The 17,955-nt window shown below is 42.8% G+C and overlaps 1 protein-coding gene across 2 annotated transcripts in view; it reads right to left on the reverse strand.

Annotated features, from left to right (window-relative positions):
- Positions 1 to 3,223: 3,223 nt before the first annotated feature.
- The window catches only part of DYRK1A (dual specificity tyrosine phosphorylation regulated kinase 1A), a 74,229-nt gene continuing 59,497 nt past the window's right edge, over positions 3,224 to 17,955 (reverse strand). For both annotated transcript variants that reach the window (XM_066314171.1, XM_066314172.1), the window contains 9 exons: positions 14,286 to 14,378; positions 13,070 to 13,258; positions 12,244 to 12,391; positions 10,631 to 10,917; positions 9,363 to 9,509; positions 8,909 to 9,049; positions 8,376 to 8,682; positions 7,809 to 7,933; positions 3,224 to 6,760 (listed from right to left, as the gene is read on the reverse strand). In XM_066314171.1, coding sequence (XP_066170268.1) covers positions 6,137 to 6,760; positions 7,809 to 7,933; positions 8,376 to 8,682; positions 8,909 to 9,049; positions 9,363 to 9,509; positions 10,631 to 10,917; positions 12,244 to 12,391; positions 13,070 to 13,258; positions 14,286 to 14,378 — 2,061 coding nt within the window. In that variant the 3' untranslated portion in view covers positions 3,224 to 6,136. The remainder of the gene's footprint in view (positions 6,761 to 7,808; positions 7,934 to 8,375; positions 8,683 to 8,908; positions 9,050 to 9,362; positions 9,510 to 10,630; positions 10,918 to 12,243; positions 12,392 to 13,069; positions 13,259 to 14,285; positions 14,379 to 17,955) is intronic.

Raw genomic sequence — 17,955 nt, forward strand, 5'->3', positions numbered from 1 at the left:
GCTCATTCTTGACTCCAAAGGTCTCCAAAATGGGACTTTACCTTAAGAGTACAAATTAGGAAAGGCTTCGTTGAGTTCAGCTCAATGTGCTCTGTTCAGGATGAGCCTTTCTTCCTGTCTTGGGTAAAGGGAACTCCATCATCATCATCTCCATCATCATCTCCATCATCATCATCATCGTCATCATGATCCCTGCAGTCTCAGAATTTCTAATTCCATCTAGCAGCTGCTGATACTGATGGGAAGGAGTCCTGGATTCCTGCCTGAGCTGCCTGGCAGGAAAATCTGAAGGAAAAGAGAGTTTTGAAACTGATAGGGAGTGGTAAAGACATCCCCAGCTGGGGGATGGGGAAGAGAGATCATGAAGAAAGATTTTTTTTCTTGGATTTTCTGCTTGAGATCTTCCATTAGTTTCTTCAGAACAAACTAATTTTGTATTTAATTCTCCATATATCATTTTCCAATCATTAACTCACTGGTTTTGGACAATTGACATCCATCAAATCCGTCTCCTTTCCCAAGGGGAGGCCTACAGGAGGGGGATTTGGTTATTAATTTCTCCTACCTTAGCCACGCTCCTCTTTTATTACTCAACACCACAAGCAACACCCATTAAACCTGAAGTTTCAAAAAATTAAAATCCCTGTGATTTTGCAAGAGATTCATAAGTTAGTGCTCAGCAGGAGCCAGTGATAACACAACAACAGATCTGAGAAGTTTTTAACCTGTTTTTAACAGAATCAAAGAAAGCTTTGGGGTGGAAGGGACATTAAAAATCATCCAGTGCCACTCCTGCCATGGCAGTGTCACCTTCCACTGTCCCAGGCTGCTCCAAGCCCAATGTCCAACCTGGCCTTGGGCACTGCCACGGATCCAGGGGCAGCCACAGCCTTTGCCAGTGTTTTACCACTCTCATTAAAAAATGTCTTCCTAATATTTAACCTAAATCCAGCTCCTTAATGTTGAAAGCCATTCCCTGTGTCCTGTCCCTCCATCCCATGTCCCAAGTCCCTCTCCAGCTCTCCTGGAGACCATTTAGGTACCAGAAGAGGCTCTGAGGTCTTCTCCAGGCTGAACAACCCCAGCTGTGATTAACTCTGATGCTCCAGAACATTGACCATAGTGAGCAGCAACTCCAAACCTCCTCAGATCCCATAAATCTGGCAGGGCTCCTACGGAGAACTGCTGAAATCAAATCAAGGCATCTCCATCAGTGAGGAAGGAACAGCTCCACAGTCGTCATGAGGTGGAAAACTAAAAATCAACTGCGCATTTCCAACATGAAGTTTCTGCAGAACGCCACAAAAACAGGGATATGGAATAAAAATCCACTGTTTAACCAGGTGCCTTTCTTTGCTGGGCAGGAATTGTGCATTTTAACATCAATCATTCCAAGTAAAATATCACAGAATCTGGGAATCCCCGAGGCTGGAAAAGCCCTCCCAGCCCAGGCAGTCCCCCCTGTGCCCACCTTGTCCCCAGCCCAGAGCTCTGAGTGCCACCTCCAGGTGACACCTGCAGGGATGGGCACTCCAAAGCTCCCTGGGCAGTGCCAAGGCCTGAGCACCCTTTCCATGGGGAAATTCCTGCTGCTGGCCGAGCTGAGCCTCCCCTGGGCCAGCCTGAGGCCGTTCCCTCTGCTCCTGTCCCTGTGCCCTGGGAGCAGAGCCCGACCCCCTGGCTGTCCCCTCCTGGCAGGGACTTGTGCAGAGCCACCAGCTCCCCCCTGAGAGAATTCCAATAAATAAACTATCCATAACTCAGACTAAACACCAAATACCCTCTGGAGATGAACTCTCAGCAGTAACTCTACTCTGCAGTCACTTCCTTGTGTATTTCTGACCAGAAAGACAATTCCTTCCTATCCAGGAGTTCCAGGCTGATCTTATTGGGATGAATTTGTTCTGTAAACCAACACAACACGTTCTGTGTCACCAGGCTGGAGTTTTCACTCACTCCCTCATTAGAAAGGATGTTCCTGATGGGTTTCAACAGCAATTCTTCCACAGAGGATCTTCAGAAGTCTTTTTTTGGTTTTTTTTTTCAGCTGTCCAGGATAAAATATCAGCACATGGATGGTGTGATGAAAACGAGGATGGCGGAGTGATAAGCAATGGAGATGAAGTCACGTTTCCAGGTGAATCCAACCCTTGTGGCATCCAGGACACCACTGTACTTACAGGATGGGAGCCTAAATCCTGCCACAGCAGCCATTCCCAAAGGACTGAGCAATCAGGATGGAGAATCATCTAAATTTACAATCTTTTAATGCAAAGAACTGAGGCTGAGAGGTTGAAAACTGCAATCCTGGGAGGGATAAACAGACAAGGAACCCGAGTGAGAGGTTCAAGGATGTAGCTGCACCTCCTGCAGGCCTGGCACCACTCCCAGGGGCTGTGTGCAGCAATTCCAGCTTTTACAACCGGTTTGAAAACATCTGAGGTTTCAGTAAGAGCTTTACAGTTAAAAGGATTTAAGGAGGTTAAGCAAGTTAAGGTATTTTTACGTGGAATAGTTTCAAACTGGAGCTGTGACTCGTTCTGCCAGGCTCTGGTGGCCACCAGCTGTAACTCAGCAATCCCAGAACCGAAGGAGGAACTGGGAGTCTGGAAAATAACCTGGCTGAATCACTGACAAACTCCTCCCACTTGGCAGAACCTACAGGAAAATCAGCTTTTTTCCAAACTAGCTCCTGCTGCACCCAAAGGCAGGAAGTTGGTGATGCAGGAGGAACTGGGCTGGGTTTTAGGGATAACAGCAGGCCAGCCCCAAAATCCCATTCCACGGCTTCAAAACCAGCTCCTCTGGGATAGGGAGGGAGCTGCAAAGCACATCAGGACACTCAGAGTAAGAGATGAGGACTAGAGAACTCCAACTACAAGCACAATCCAAGAGAATCAAGCAGAGCTGTGTTCACACATCAGTGATTTGCAGACCTCGCTGGTTTTCAATTAAAAACTCCAAATTAGCTGTTACGCCTCCAACTTTTACTTTCATATTTTTAAGTCTGTTTCAATGTCTCTGATATTTACATATTAGAGTATAATTATACCTACCATACCATGGCTTGGAGTAGGTTAATTGCATAGGAAGACTTACTACGTTTACATTTTTGCTGTTGTTGTTGTTTTTCTTAAATTACTCCCTTTTTTTTTTTTTTGCTTATTTTTTTTTTCTCCTTTTTTTTTTTTTTTTTCCTTTTTAAAAAGCACAGTAAAGAGTCTGAGGACAAATTATTCAACTGTTTATCATACATAAGACTGCATGACTATAATACAAAGGGCTTGTCTTTTCATTTAACGTTACAATATACACAGCAAGTCCGGACTAGATCTTACAATCTGAACACAGGTATTTAACCTTTTCCATGCTGTTTATGTTTACAATGCACAGAAGTCCTGTAACCAAACTGTGTAGTAAAGCACACAAAACTGGACTGTAACATAACACAGTATGCAGAAGCACTGGATTTTATGATTTTTTTTTTTTTGTTGTGGTTTTTTTTTGTTTTGTTTTTCTTGATGTAGAGGTTATTTCTTTTTGAACTGCTTTAGGTTTGGTGAGGGCGTTTTTTTTTGTATTTTTGTATTTTTTTGGCGCTTGCTAAGGGGTGGCAGCCGGCGCTCGGTGTTACCCAGATTCCATGGTACCCTTATATTCCTAGACAGCAGTAAGAACTGGATTCCTTTTTTTTTTGATATTGCTAAACTCAGCATATCCTTTTTCTAAGGTGACAGCCTTCCAAATCCTGTAAACTTCTCTGAATTACTGAGCTTCAAAAGAAAACCAAATTTAAAAGAAAAAAAAAAGGAGGGGGAAAAATCCGCTTTCATCCACAGGGTTGACATGTCGGTATGAAAAGAAATATCTGATTAAGAAAATCATGATTTACAAAGAAATGCTAATCCCAAGGATTCGTTCCCATTCGTTTACATGGTAGTCAGCTGCTGTGTTGCCACTGTCAGTATAAAAATTCCACCTTTTTGACTGAAAAAAACCCCGGCTTGGCCGCATGGAATTGACCATTTGCTGCTAAAATTAACTTTTTCCAAGGGCTTACTGGCAGAGGTAGATCACTGCTTCTGTAAGAGAGGATGGGCAACACTGTTCATCTGGGATGGGCAAACAAGGAACTCACCTTCATTCTTTCACCAAAGGTTTTTGCGGGGTTTTTTTGTTTTGTTTTGTTTTTTTCCCCTTTTCCCACAAAAAAAAAAAACCCAAAATAAAATCTCTTGGATGGGCCCATTAATTTTGCAACTGCCAAGCTGACTGTGTTATATTAAGGCAGCGTTACCCAAAAAATTAGGCACCTGTTAAATACAGCCTGCTAACCTCAGGTCTCCCATGAGGGTTTTGCTTTACTCAGCCTATTATTTTTTTTTTTCTTTTGGACCTGTTCATGCAATCAAGGTCTTTGCCTTCAAGTTTACAATTATGTTAATAAGGAATACAAGAATCAACTGCTGGTTTCATAGCTTCTGGATCTAGTGTCCCTTTTAACCTTCAGAAGCCTGAACACATTGATAATGTAACAGATGTTATAGTCTCCAAGTAGATGTCAATCTATTATCTTCAGTACACAGATTGCTGTAAATGTATTGGCTATGAATTCAACAACAGTTCCAGTTTTGTTTAAGCAATAGTACAGCCATAATTTTTCAACTGACATTTAAAAATGGTCTAGTTACACCTTGTGTCAAAGTGCAGAACTGCTACATTATTGGTTACAGACATCTATGTGCTATAAAAACAGCTTTGGTACAATAAATTATCAAAAAAGAAAATAAATTTTTGTAAAATTCACAGCATAATTGTGAGGCAAAAAAGCAGTCACATAAAATTCTGCATTTTTTTTTTTTTTAAAAATGTTCAGGATGAACAGAAGACGTCTTTGTGCAGAAGTAATGGTGGAGAAAACCACGTGCCGAGAAAAAAGCAAAAGAAAAAAGTAAAAAGCAGGAAGGGACACAGTTGTAGCTATTTCCATCAAACGCAAATCACTACTCCTGTGACCTTCAACCAATAAGGAAAGTCAACTTTATGACACACGCAAAGTGACCTTGCAATACCTTACAATAAGTGGGTCACAAAAGTCTATTTTAAAAGAAAGGCCTCTTGAATTACCCATTCTCTGTGTTTTCAGCATTAAGGACTGTCTGCAAAAGCATGTCCAAAAGTGATTGCATCTGAAATGGTAGGCTCTTCTAACTTAAGAGTCCAAATCCATAAGGCCAAAGGTTATCCCAAAGACCACCACTTAGACCTCCCCAGGACTGGCCAGGACCGACCCGTTGATTGCTTCTCAGTGCACCTCAGTTATGAAACCAGTCAGATTTCCATCCTAACTGCCCGTGGGCTCCAAAAGGTGGCACCCACAGAATTCCCATCACAATTGCTGCTTTGATCCTCAGTAGATTCAGAAAAGGAGAGTTCTGCTCACCGCCACTTCGCATGCTCAATGTGCCTCACAAACTCCGTCACAACCGTCCCTTTTTACAGCTGAAGAATAATATATTTGTGTAATCTGAAGGTCCCTCTTTCTTACAGTACTGCATTTCTGTGCCCATGGTTGTTTGGGGAACTAAAAAAAATATATATATTACTCACTCCCCCTCCCACCCAAAAAACTTCAAAGGGCCTTTTTTTAGAAATCATGTGCAATGCCTTTTAAAAAGAAACTAGTTTGCAACTATGACTAACGTTTGAACAATAACCCCTGTCGAATGAGAGCAAAAAAAATTTAAAAATTAAAAATTAAAAAATCAAAACCCCTCCCTCAAAAATAAACCAAACTATGACTAGGTTGTGGCAAGTTAAAATGGGGGAAGCAAAAGGTGAACACCACTAAGCTATCTGTTAAGGTGGGTCCAGACATGGCTCTTAAAAAAAAACCCAACCAAAAAAAAACCTCCCCCCAGCAAAAAACCAATAAAACAAAAAAAAAACTTCATTGTCCCTTTGCAATCTTTTCAAGTTTAAAAAAATAGTCAACTTTGCCCTCCTGTAGCGGTTCAGGGAGTTTATCTCCTTCTGATTCAAGCAGCTTTGCACTTTGTTTTTTTTGTTTTTTTTTTTTTGGAAAAAACACCACTTCTATAAAAACACACAAGAAACAAACTTAGTTTCAGTTTAGTCACGAGCTAGCCACAGGACTTTGCTGAACACAAACTCCTGTCATGGGAGACTCTTCTCTATCAATGCCTTGCCTCATGGCAAGGTGTCCTTCAGTCATGTAATGAGCAGGACCTGTATTAGCAGAAAACTGGTACGTGGGATGTCCAGCTATGCCAGTTTCTTGGCGCGGATTAGAGTAGACTGTTAAATTCATGTCCATAGCTCCGTTCTGTCCAAAGTCCAAGGTATTAGCAGCCACTGGGCGGTTCTGATAGGCCTGATTGCCTTGGTTACCAGTAGAGGAGGAAGATGTAGAGGAAGAAGTAGTTGAGGAAGACAGGGATGTCATGGAGTGGTGACTGTGGCCCACCTCCATAGAATCCTGGGTGGAGGAGCTGTTTGTTGGAGAATTGTAGACTCTCGGCCTGGTCCGGCTGCCCAAGGCTTGCTGTCCATGGTGGTGGTGGTGGTGGTGGTGATGGTGGTGGTGGTGGGAGCTGTTGCCGTGGTGATGGTGTAATGCGTTCTGTTGCTGAGGGTTGACATGGAAGGTGGTTTCCTGAACCGGGTGGTTCTCCACCGTGACCTGGGTGGGAGCTTCGGTGGCCGTCCAACCGATGGGAGGAGGGAACTGCTGTCGAACCTGCAAAGTTCAAATTCACACGCTCACTCAGAGCTGCCATTTCACCCCATCACAGGATCACATAGCTTGGAAAAGACCCCCCAAGACCATCCAACCTCTGAGCACTTTGTGGACTGAGTGTCACATCCAGTCCGTTCTTGAACAACACACGAGAGATTAGTTATTCACATTTATGTCAGTTTTTTAAAACGTTAACCAACTTTTTCCCTCTGATCTGTGCTGGGTGTCTGTGAGACCTCACTACTGAAGGTCCACCCTACACAAGGTGCTCTGCCTGTTCGTTCTGTCCCTGCTGCAGGTTTGAACTGAAGTCCCAGGCTCTCCCATCTTTCTGATGAGGCTGCCCAAGCAGTCCAGGCACCTGGAGGTGCAGATCCTGGCAGACCAGTATGGCAATGCCATCTGCCTCTTCTCCCTCTCTCTTTAACCAAGCCTTGCAGATGCACAATTATTTTAGGCAAGCAGGCCATGTACTTAAGAACAATTTCCAATATTTTTCTATCTTGAACAATATATGAGAGATTAGGTTTGTATTTATGCTTTTTTAAAATGTTAACCAAGCCTCACAGTTGACAATTATTCTAGAAATGCAGGCATGTGTTTAAGAATAATTTTTCAATACTTTTCTATATATACCTTAAGAAAAATGAGTGCACATCCTGAATGTTATTTTCTAGCAGTTCAAGGAAGTTAAAGAATCTAAAGTGATAAGTGACTCTGCTGTCAAAACTTTAGGAGCAGCTTTATATTATAGTAATAATAACAGCATTTGTACAACACTTAGAAAATTAGAAACTTAGAAAAAACTTAGAAAAATAAAGCCCTGACCTCTGCCTGAGGAGCCTCGAGACAACAAGCAAAGCAAACAGAATTAAAATGTTGTAGCTCATACCTTTGAAAGGTGCCAACAGCATTAGAGGAACCTCCGGAACAACACAGCCGATTAAAGGCTACTGAAAGAGCAAGGTCTATCTACACACCAATTAACTGTTTACATGGGGGAGAATTCACAGCTGTATCTGTCCTGCCCAAAGATGTTGTGCATTACCTGTGGGCTGTGTGTTTCACAGTCCATAGCTTGCACAGCAGCAGTGAAGTGCCCACCGCTGTGTCGATGCTGGTGTGTGGGGTCTGACCGCGCCCTTCCGCTGTTGCTCGTGCCAGAAGATCCACCTGGAAAACCCCAACGTGTTCAATAACTAAAGGGACACACATTTCACAGCCGTGAAACAATGGCAGCGTAAAGATTGATCAAGTGATTCAAGGGAGAAGTATGAGATTGATGTTGATCACTCACATTTTTCCCCATCTAGTTGGGTTTTGGGGGGGGGTTCTGTTTACCTCTTCCAGCTGATTAAAATAATTGTTTAGTGATCATGATTGATAATTTTTGACAGTATGGAAAAAAAATTAACATTTCACAGAATCATGGAATACTCTGAATTGGAAGGGACCCACAAGGATCATCCAACCCTCAACAATCCCAACCTGGGCATCCCTGGCAGCGCTGTCCAAAGGCTCCTGCAGCTCTGGCAGTGCCCATTCCCTGGAGAGCCCGTTCAGTGCCCAACACGAGGAAGCAGAATTTTCTCACCTGTTCATGAGCAAAACCCACCTGAGCTTGAAGATGTACTAGAGGTGGTTCCTGAAGACTGTGACTGCTCCATGGCAGGACTCGTGGACACGCTGTTACTCGTGTTGGTACCTTCGTCCGCCGTCTTCTTGAAGAAACTGTGCTGCAGGGCGTAGTAGGGCTGGATCCGTGTCTTGGGGTCATAGTCAAGCATCCTTAAGATGAGGTCTTTGAACTTCAAGTAGTCAGCTACAGTATGACCTGACTCCCCAGCACGGCGCCCACCCGGCCCTCCTGTCTCAACTCCCAGGATATTGTGGAGTTTGCGAGTTCCCGGTGGTTTGTATTCCTGTGGGGAGGGAGGAATGGCTTGGAATCAGTGTGGGAGGTCATGGGGCTGTGTGCACAGATTCCACATCAAAAGTCAAACCAAGTCAGGACAATTCAACACAATACGAAATGTCACTTAATTGACAAGACAGAACAAAATAAACAACGAAGCTGCCGATGCAAAACAAAGTAACAACTCATCATTTTGTATATATATGTATTATTATCCCAATTGTTTCACCTACCCTTTTTCCATCTTTGGTCTTCTTCAAGTTCCAAGTGCTATCTGGCAACTTCTCAAAGAACTTTCTTGCTTTGGGTGCTTGGTCGAGGATGTGGGTTGGTGGTATCCCCAAAACTTCCACTATTTTATTCATCTGATCCACCTGTCCCAAATAAAATGGGTTTGTGAAGGACAAGTGACAGCCAGCCCAGCTGTGGCAAAAATTTCAGCCACTCACACAAGTTCTAAGTTAATTAATTTCAGAAAAATTTAATATGGACACAACAAATAAGGAGTAAGAGGAAGACACAGACAATTATGAACAGGCAACTTTGTGTTCTGAGAAAAGTCGTGTTATTTATGTTTAATCCTTTCAGAATTCCCAGATTTCCCTAATTTATACATTCCAATTAAACAGATGAAAATCAGGGTGAGGATTAACAACAAAAAAACCCAATTCCTGGTACACAACTTACCTCATTTGCCCCACTAAAGAGAGGCTCTCCAGTGTGCATCTCGACTAAAATACACCCAAGGGACCACATATCAATTGCAAGGTCATAAGGCATTCCCAGTAGCACCTCTGGTGATCGATAGAAACGACTCTGGATATATTGGTATATCTGCAAGAAAAGCATCTCAAAGTCACAACCACATCCAGCATCCAAAGGGAATGAAAATTCCAAGTGACAAAACACAAATGCCATGAAACTTTCATTTTGGCGCTGGGAAAGGTGAGGTATCAGAGATAATAAAATCTATACCTTTATTACAGTAATAAAAGTATCTAAGTGTTAATTTTTAGGAAAATACGATGCTTAGGAAAGAAAAGCAGGAGTCATGTCATGTTTTTGTGATCCTTAACATTTCAAAATTATCTTATTATTGATAAATAATGGATTTGGATAAAAAGTTCAAATGTCATTTCATCTCCTGATGTCTTCCTTCAGCCCTTCCTTTTAGCTTTTAGCAAAACGCTCTTTTATTAATCTAAATCTTTGTCTCATTGCTGCTTTCAATACGATATTCCATATTCTGATCCACTCTTCCTAAATTCATTCTGGGAAAAAGCAACAGGGTGCTACTGGCCAGTACCAACTCCTCAAGAGACAACTGAGGCCTTTTTGGTGAAGTTAGTCCATGAATTCCTGAATTCTTTCCCTAAAGATCCAATCTGCAGTGTCACTAATCATAAAGAGTGGACATGCTAAAGGAATGCTTATGGATAGAGTAATAAAAGATGGAATAAGATAATAATAAAAAAATATTTTATTTACTTATTTATTTTTTACCTGATTTTTTGTTTTACTTATTAGCAAAGTAGATTTCTCCAACCAAGTGCTGATACATTCTCCACTGACATGGCACAGAAACAGAGCCAAGGAGAAATAAAAAACCATGGAAAATTTCTCATATTGTGGATTTTTATCTACTGGGGCACTAAAGGAAGTGGTGGATTGAACTGTTCAAAATAAGGTGTGGATTTGACACTTTTGGACTTGGCTTCATGGTGAACATGGTGTTGCTGGTTCATGGTTGATCTTTTCCAACCCTGCCAATTCTGGGATTCTGACACTCATATTTACAGCTCTTCTACACTGTGGATCTCAAATTAAAATGGAGCTATTGTTTTAAAACCACCATGAAGGAAGTTTCAGTGAGCTGGTTAAGTATTACGACTTAAAAATCTTGCATTTTTCACCAGCGCAAACGGAATTTCCGCCGATGTTCCTCCCAAACTCACCCTCTGCCCAAGCTGACACGAACTGCCAAAATCCACAATCTTGATGGCGCTCCTTTTGGGGTTGCAGAGCAGGATGTTCTCTGGTTTTAGGTCACAGTGAATGATGCTGAGCTCGGGGGTGGCCAGGAAGAGCAGGGCCGTGCACATCTGCTGCGCGAACTTGCGCGTCAGGTTGAGGGACACGCCGCGGAAGTTGGTGTTCCTCAGCAGGTCGTACAGGTTGTAGGACAGCATCTCAAACACCAAGCACAGGTGGTTCCTGAACATGAAGTGGCGCTTCAAATGCACTGGGGAAAAAGGGGAAATGTCATCAAAACACGCTGAGAATTACGGGTTAATTACAACACGGCATGTGGGAAGGAGCATCAATAAAATAACGGTGCAGCAGTTTTCTTTCCTGGGAAAGAAAAAAATTTTGTGGGATTTACAAAAAATCTTTCTGCCATGTTTGGAGGACAAGAGGAGAGCTTAACATCCTCAGGTGCACCTGAGTAAAACTGGAAAACCTTGTGAAATCTTTTAAATACTTTAATCAGCGTGTAAAAAGCTGAGCACTGAGGGAAATAAGAGCACTGGGGTCTTTTCCTGGTTCTGTGCTATTTACAAAATATTTCTGCCATGCCTGGGGTACAGAGGGACATTTTACACATCCCTGGGTGCAAAAACTTGTGGAATCTTCTAAATACTTCAATCAGTGTGTAGAAAGCTGAGTGCTACGTAAAATAAGAGCACTGAGATTTTTCCTGGTTCTGTGGTATTTACAAAATATTCCTGCCATTCTCAGAGGACAAGAGGACATTTTCACATCCTCAGGTGCACCTCAGTAAAGCTGAAATAACCAAAGACTTCTGAAGGGATATATTATCAAAACAAGTTATCACTCCCTTACATTTACAGAGGAAATATTTAATTATGAGAACAATTTAGAATACACCATGACATCATGGCAATTTATAAGGTGATTACTTCAATTAATAAAATCATCGATATCCCCAAGGAATTGTGTTCATTTCCTTCAGGCACAATCTCAGTCTATGAAAGGAACCAATTTAAGCTTTGTTTTTTCATTAAATAAGTGAAATATTCATCACATTCCTCTGTTCAGAGGCCAGCAGAGTTTGCAATTGTCAAACCTCCAGGTTGCCACAAAACTGAAATAGGAAAAAGCAACACTCTCCCCTTTCTGGCATAACAAAACCTTGAATATGAGCACCATGAGAATTCAGACTTTCAGTTAAGGTGGATTTTTGGTCAGCTTGGTGTCCATGGATTTGTTTTCTCCATTATCCCAGAGCAGTTCCTTCTGTGTCTTTTACAACTCACCTGAGATGGCACATTTTCCTCCCACCCTGTGGTCATTTCCTGCCCCACATCCTTCTCCACATTCCTGTTCTCTCACCTTTGGAATTCTCCTCACACCATTCCATGTCCTGCTGGGCTTCCTACACTTGATTCCAACTCCTCCCCACACTTCCTGAGCTAACTGGACCCACCAAATATCATCACAAATATTCCAAAATAGATTTGGAAATCAGCTGAAAGCAGCCTGAGCTCGACAGCAAGATCTCATCCACTGATAATAAAATAATAAAGAGGAGTAATGAATTCAGTACCTATGTAGTACTTCATCTCAGTGTCATGTTTGTTCATCAGCTCGAGCAGTCTCACTTCAATCTGGGCCTGGTTGAGGAAAGCCTTCTTGTTTTTGATGATTTTGATGGCCACCCACTCCTGCTCCACTCGGTCATAAGCCTTTACAACCTGCAAGAGAAGCCAAATCCATCAGCAAAATCCAACTTTCAAAACCCACCCCAAACTCCCTTTGTCACCTTTCTGAATTCAGAATTCTCCTTTTTAATTCTATTTGTTCTGATGATACAACAATAAAGCTACAACTGATTTGGTGATGTCTATTGCAGTGACATCACTTCATATGCAAATAGAATTATCTAAACCAATACTGTAAAAGGATTAGTAGATCTGAGAAAAACTAAAAAGAACAAAATAAAAGCTCCATTCTGCTTCCAGCCTTGGCTAAAGCTGCAACCAGTCAAAAGAAATGACATTTCTAATGACATTTGCTAATGACATTTATAAGAGGTAAGATTCAGCATTAACAATTGTTTTAATTTAAAAAAACAATTCAAACTAAAAACCTGACACAAACTGAAAACCTAACTCGAACTAAAATCAAACTCAGGTTAAAGGTGTGAACTAATGACAAAAGGTGGAGGATTTCCCATTGTAAAATGCAACACCAAAATATATTCAAATGTTTTCTGAAGTAACCTGAAATAGCACAAAACCTGAGTGTCAGGATAACAGCAGGGAGAAAAAAAAGAGTTTTAATTTCGAAATGAAGCAGCAATAGCACTTCCAATTGAATACAGCTGTAATCCACATGATAAGAAATTATATAACCACATAATGAGCCATTACCTGTCCAAAGGATCCTTTGCCTATTAAAGAGTCGATTTCATAGCGGTCCATCCACTTCTCCCCATTTTTCACGATGTAGTCGTAGTTGTCATCATCATACCCATCATTGTAAACTTTCCTCTCCTTTTTGTGACTGGAATCATCTCCCTGGCCCTGCTGATGCCGCCGTTTTTTTTTTGCATAGTAAACCTGGAGGGGGGTAAAGGAGCTTCTTTAAGAGCCCTGCTTAGAATTGAAGCTCAAGAGAAGAGGAAAATCAACTTTTTTTCAGCATACTGTGGGTTTTTAAGTGCAACTTCTACAAGTGGAAAACCAAGCAATCTCCTCCTATTGATGGATTTGAAGAAAATTGAAATAAGAGAAACATTTCAGAGAAAAAGCAACACACTGCCCTTTCTGGCACAATAAAATCTTGATTATGAGCATCTTTGCTTTGTTTGAATTCCAAAGAAAGATCTTCAGTAATTGAAGGACTGAGAAAGCAGAGCTAAAGAAATGTACTAACACTAATAAATAATAGTAATAACACTGATAAATGTACTAACACTAATAAATAATAGCAATAAGTCTGACAAATGTACTAACAGTTGTAAATAATAATAGTAAGACTGATAAATGTAATAACACTGATCTCAGGTGCCAAAGGAACAGAAACATCCCAGCACACTGTGCACACAGTAAAATTAAAAATGCTAACTAGCCTGGAAACAAGAATTGTTACTTGATCTTCCCACAAGATTGGTAAAGAATTCCAAGGAAGTCATTAATCACCATGAAAATCCCTTCACATTCCCTTTGATTGCCAAAGTTTGAAACAAACTGATGCTTTCCTGTATTAACCCGAACAACTTTGTATTTTCCATTTGTCAATAACATTGAATTCCATAATTTAGGGCAAACACTTCAGCATTTTCCTTGAAAGCTCTTAGAAATATTAACAAGGTTTTACTGAGCTCAAAGTGCTCTTGTGCCACTCGTGTCTCCTCGTCCTGTGAGCTCAACATTTGTTTATAAAACAACAGAAAATAAACCCCAGGATAAAAGATTTCCTGTGTGCTGGACAGAAAGCAGGACCATGACCTCAAACAAGATGTGAACAACTGAGAGAAAACTCGACTTTTTTTGGAGCTCTTGATGAGATTATTCATAGAAAATCCATTTAAATCATGTCTTGTAACAAACATCAGTGCACATTAAAGACAGCTGCAGTCATTACCTCATTAATATGCTTGTAAGTTTTGATCAAATCTACGGAGAGTTTCCTCAATGGAGCAGTGGCTGGATCACGAAAAGTTTGGGGCATCCGCCTCTGGAATGGGAAAATGGCAGAAATTAGAACAAAAAAAGGAATTTAATGGTTATAGTTACTACATCAAATTGTGAAATTCCTTACAGAAATGAGATATTTAAATGCAACAGGTTTTTTTTAACTGACAGTAAAAAAATCCCACACTCAGTTTAGTTACTTTTTAAAATATTAATAACCTTTAATTTATTAAGGATTTTTCAAAAAGGAGTAAATTCAAAGATTTCTACCTCTCCTCTCACTACAACCAACAGGTTTAATCCAAATTTCCTCTGACAACAAAGACTCTCCTCCCCCTCAGGACTGACACATGAACTGTCACCATATTTAAGGTACAGCTCCAAAGGAAGTTCACAGGAACTGCTGGAGAACTGGGCCAGCTCACCACCTTCAACTCCATTAAATTCCAAATAAAAACAAAATCCAGGACTACCAAGAGACAAACCACCTCCAAAGGTTGTGCCCACCCCTGCTGGACAAGCTCTGGGAATTCTGTCCCACCCAGCCAGAGTCTGATGGGGACTTTGGGGAGTGGCTGATCCCTCAGCCTGCTCCTCTCTCCATCCTCTCACACGGATGGCTCTGGAATATCCCAGGGAGAGACTCCCCAGCCTCTCTGGGCTCTGCTCAGGGCTGGGCACTGCCCAGGGCACAAGTTGTGCTCCTGTGCAGGGGAATTGCTGGGCTCAGTCCCTGCCCGGGGCTCTGGGGCCATCGCTGGGCCTGGAGCAGAGCCTGGGGCTGCTCTGCCCTCCCTGCACACAGGGACAGACATGGGGACACAGGGACAGACACGGGGACACAGGGACAGACATGGGGACACAGGGACAGACATGGGGACAGACAGGGACAGACATGGGGACACAGGGACAGACATGGGGACACACAGGGACAGACATGGGGACAAAGGGACAGACATGGGGACAGACAGGGACAGACATGGGGACACACAGGGACAGACAGGGACATACATGGGGACACACAGGGACAGACATGGGGACAGACATGGGGACACCCAGGGACAGACATGGGGACACTCAGTGACACCCAGTGACACCCAGGGACACCGAGGCCCCTCTCCCTGGGGCTCCTCTCCAGGCTGAGCAGCCCCAGCTCCCTCAGCCTCTCCTGGGCACGGAGATGCTCCAGGCCCTTCCTCAGCTCCAGGAGCTCCTGTCCCTGCTGGGCTGAGGATCCAGGGCTGGGCACAGCACCCAGAGGTGCCTCCAGGGCTGGGCACAGGGGCAGGGTCAGCCCTGACCCGCTGGGAATGCCCATCCCCATGTCCCCCAGGATCATTCCTGCCCCCAGGACACTCTGCTGGCTCAGGGACAGCTCCATGTCCCTCAGGTCCTTCCATAGAAGGTCACCTCCAGCCTGAGCAGCTCCCTGGGGTTGTTCCCCTCCAGGTGAGGGAGAGAAACCCTCAGGGTGAGTTTAAGCAATTCCACTGGAGAAAAGCTTGTTCAGTGTATGTTTTTTGTCAGTATTTCTGAACTAATAAATGAGTTATTAAATGGAGGTGTCCAAGGAAAGGCTGGAGGTGACACTCAGTGCTCTGGGCTGGGGACAAGGTGGGCATTGGGCACAGCTGGGATTCATCTTGGAGATCTTTCCCAACCTAAAAGATCTTGGAATTCTGTGATATGAACATGAAAAAGCAGAAATCACCTCCTGTGACTGAAGAGAGTTTGCCATCACCAAGTCTACCTGCTCTTCTATTTTTATAGGATAACTTAAGGCTTATAATCGTTGCTGTACAAACAACTCTTTTTTTTCTCAATAACAAAATAAAAAGAATCACATCAAAGTGACCCAAAAAAGGTCTCACAGAAAGAAATTATAGAGTGTTTGTGCTTCTGAAACTGGACCTGCACTGAGGTACTCGAGGGACCACCCTAGTAAGCCAAAGTCTCATTCTCCTCCTGTGTGGGCAGGGCGAAAAGTCATTAATTCTATTTTATTACAAGTACAAGCACTTTGTAAACATCAGGAAACAGTCTGAAAGTTTCCTAAACAACCTATCAGACATTTACAAAACATTTTTGTCCCTTCCTTTCATCTGGCAAACAAATGTGACCCATGAAATAAACCCCACCTAAAGGGGATCTTTTGGTTCTCTCCCGCAGCAGCAAGTCCTGATCCAACTGTTATTGTTAAAGCATCTTCAAATCCAAATAGTTCCTTCAAATTCCTTAATTCTGACTGAAAGAAGGTATTGGAATATGGGAACACTGGTGGGTGGTGCTGGTGAAAGAAACCAGGATGTGGCAGAGGAATATCAAGAGTTTTGTCAGAGCCCAGTCTCTGTCCTGGGCTGGATGTCACAGGGACCTGATTCTGGAGGGAAAATGGAACAATTCCATACCTCAGACCAACTATTCCCACAAAAAAACCCTCTAATTTGGAAAGGGAGTTCGTATGACAAAACTTCATGTTAATTTTCTAATTTATAAGTGAAATTTGCTCGCTAGCTTCAAAAATAAAGATCTAATTTCCACTCTGAAATAAACAGCCTGGTGGAAAAAAAAAAAAAAAGGATCTGATTTATTGCCATCCAAAAACTGCAAATAACTGAAATACTGCAGGCTACTACAGCCAGTGCCTTATTAAAAACTGTGCATTTTGACTGTCACACATTTCTGAGCACATTCTTGGACCTGTATGAACTTTTCCACAGGTTCTATTTTGCTCCTCTGGGTTCATAAAGTTTTAGGTTGATTTTTTTTTTTATCACACTTTTATACTGTCAAATTTGTAATATTCTCTTCTTTTTCCAAGAGAGATTTTTTTTTTCTCTCTGATGATGAAAGGTCATGGAACAAAGTCATTATCTATTTTCTACAAGAACAGTCTCCAATCCTTTATTGTTGGGGTTTACTCTGATTTCTGGGGTGGATTCAAGGAATGTTCAACCAGGGAAGGGAAGGGAAGGGAAGGGAAGGGAAGGGAAGGGAAGGGAAGGGAAGGGAAGGGAAGGGAAGGGAAGGGAAGGGAAGGGGAAGGGAAGGGAAGGGAAGGGAGGGAAGGGAAGGGAAGGGAAGGGAAGGGAAGGGAAGGGAAGGGAAGGGAAGGGAAGGGAAGGGAAGGGAAGGGAAGGGAAGGGAAGGAAGGGAAGGGAAGGGAAGGGAAGGGAAGGAAGGGAAGGGAAGGGAAGGGAAGGGAAGGGAAGGGAAGGGAAGGGAAGGGAAGGGAAGGGAAGGAAGGGAAGGGAAGGGAAGGGAAGGGAAGGGAAGGAAGGGAAGGGAAGGAAGGGAAGGGAAGGGAAGGGAAGGGAAGGGAAGGGAAGGGAAGGGAAGGAAGGGAAGGGAAGGGAAGGAAGGGAAGGGAAGGGAAGGGAAGGGAAGGGAAGGGAAGGGAAGGGAAGGGAAGGGAAGGGAAGGAAGGGAAGGGAAGGAAGGGAAGGGAAGGGAAGGGAAGGGAAGGGAAGGGACGGGAAGGGAAGGGAAGGGAAGGGAAGGGAAGGGAAGGGCAGGGAAGGGAAGGGAAGGAAAGGAAAGGAAAGGAAAGGAAAGGAAAGGAAAGGACAGGAAAGGAAAGGAAAGGAAAGGAAAGGAAAGGAAAGGAAAGGAAAGGAAAG

The sequence above is a fragment of the Sylvia atricapilla genome, chromosome 2 (assembly GCF_009819655.1).
Source record: "Sylvia atricapilla isolate bSylAtr1 chromosome 2, bSylAtr1.pri, whole genome shotgun sequence".
Classification (NCBI taxonomy): Eukaryota; Metazoa; Chordata; class Aves; order Passeriformes; family Sylviidae; genus Sylvia; species Sylvia atricapilla.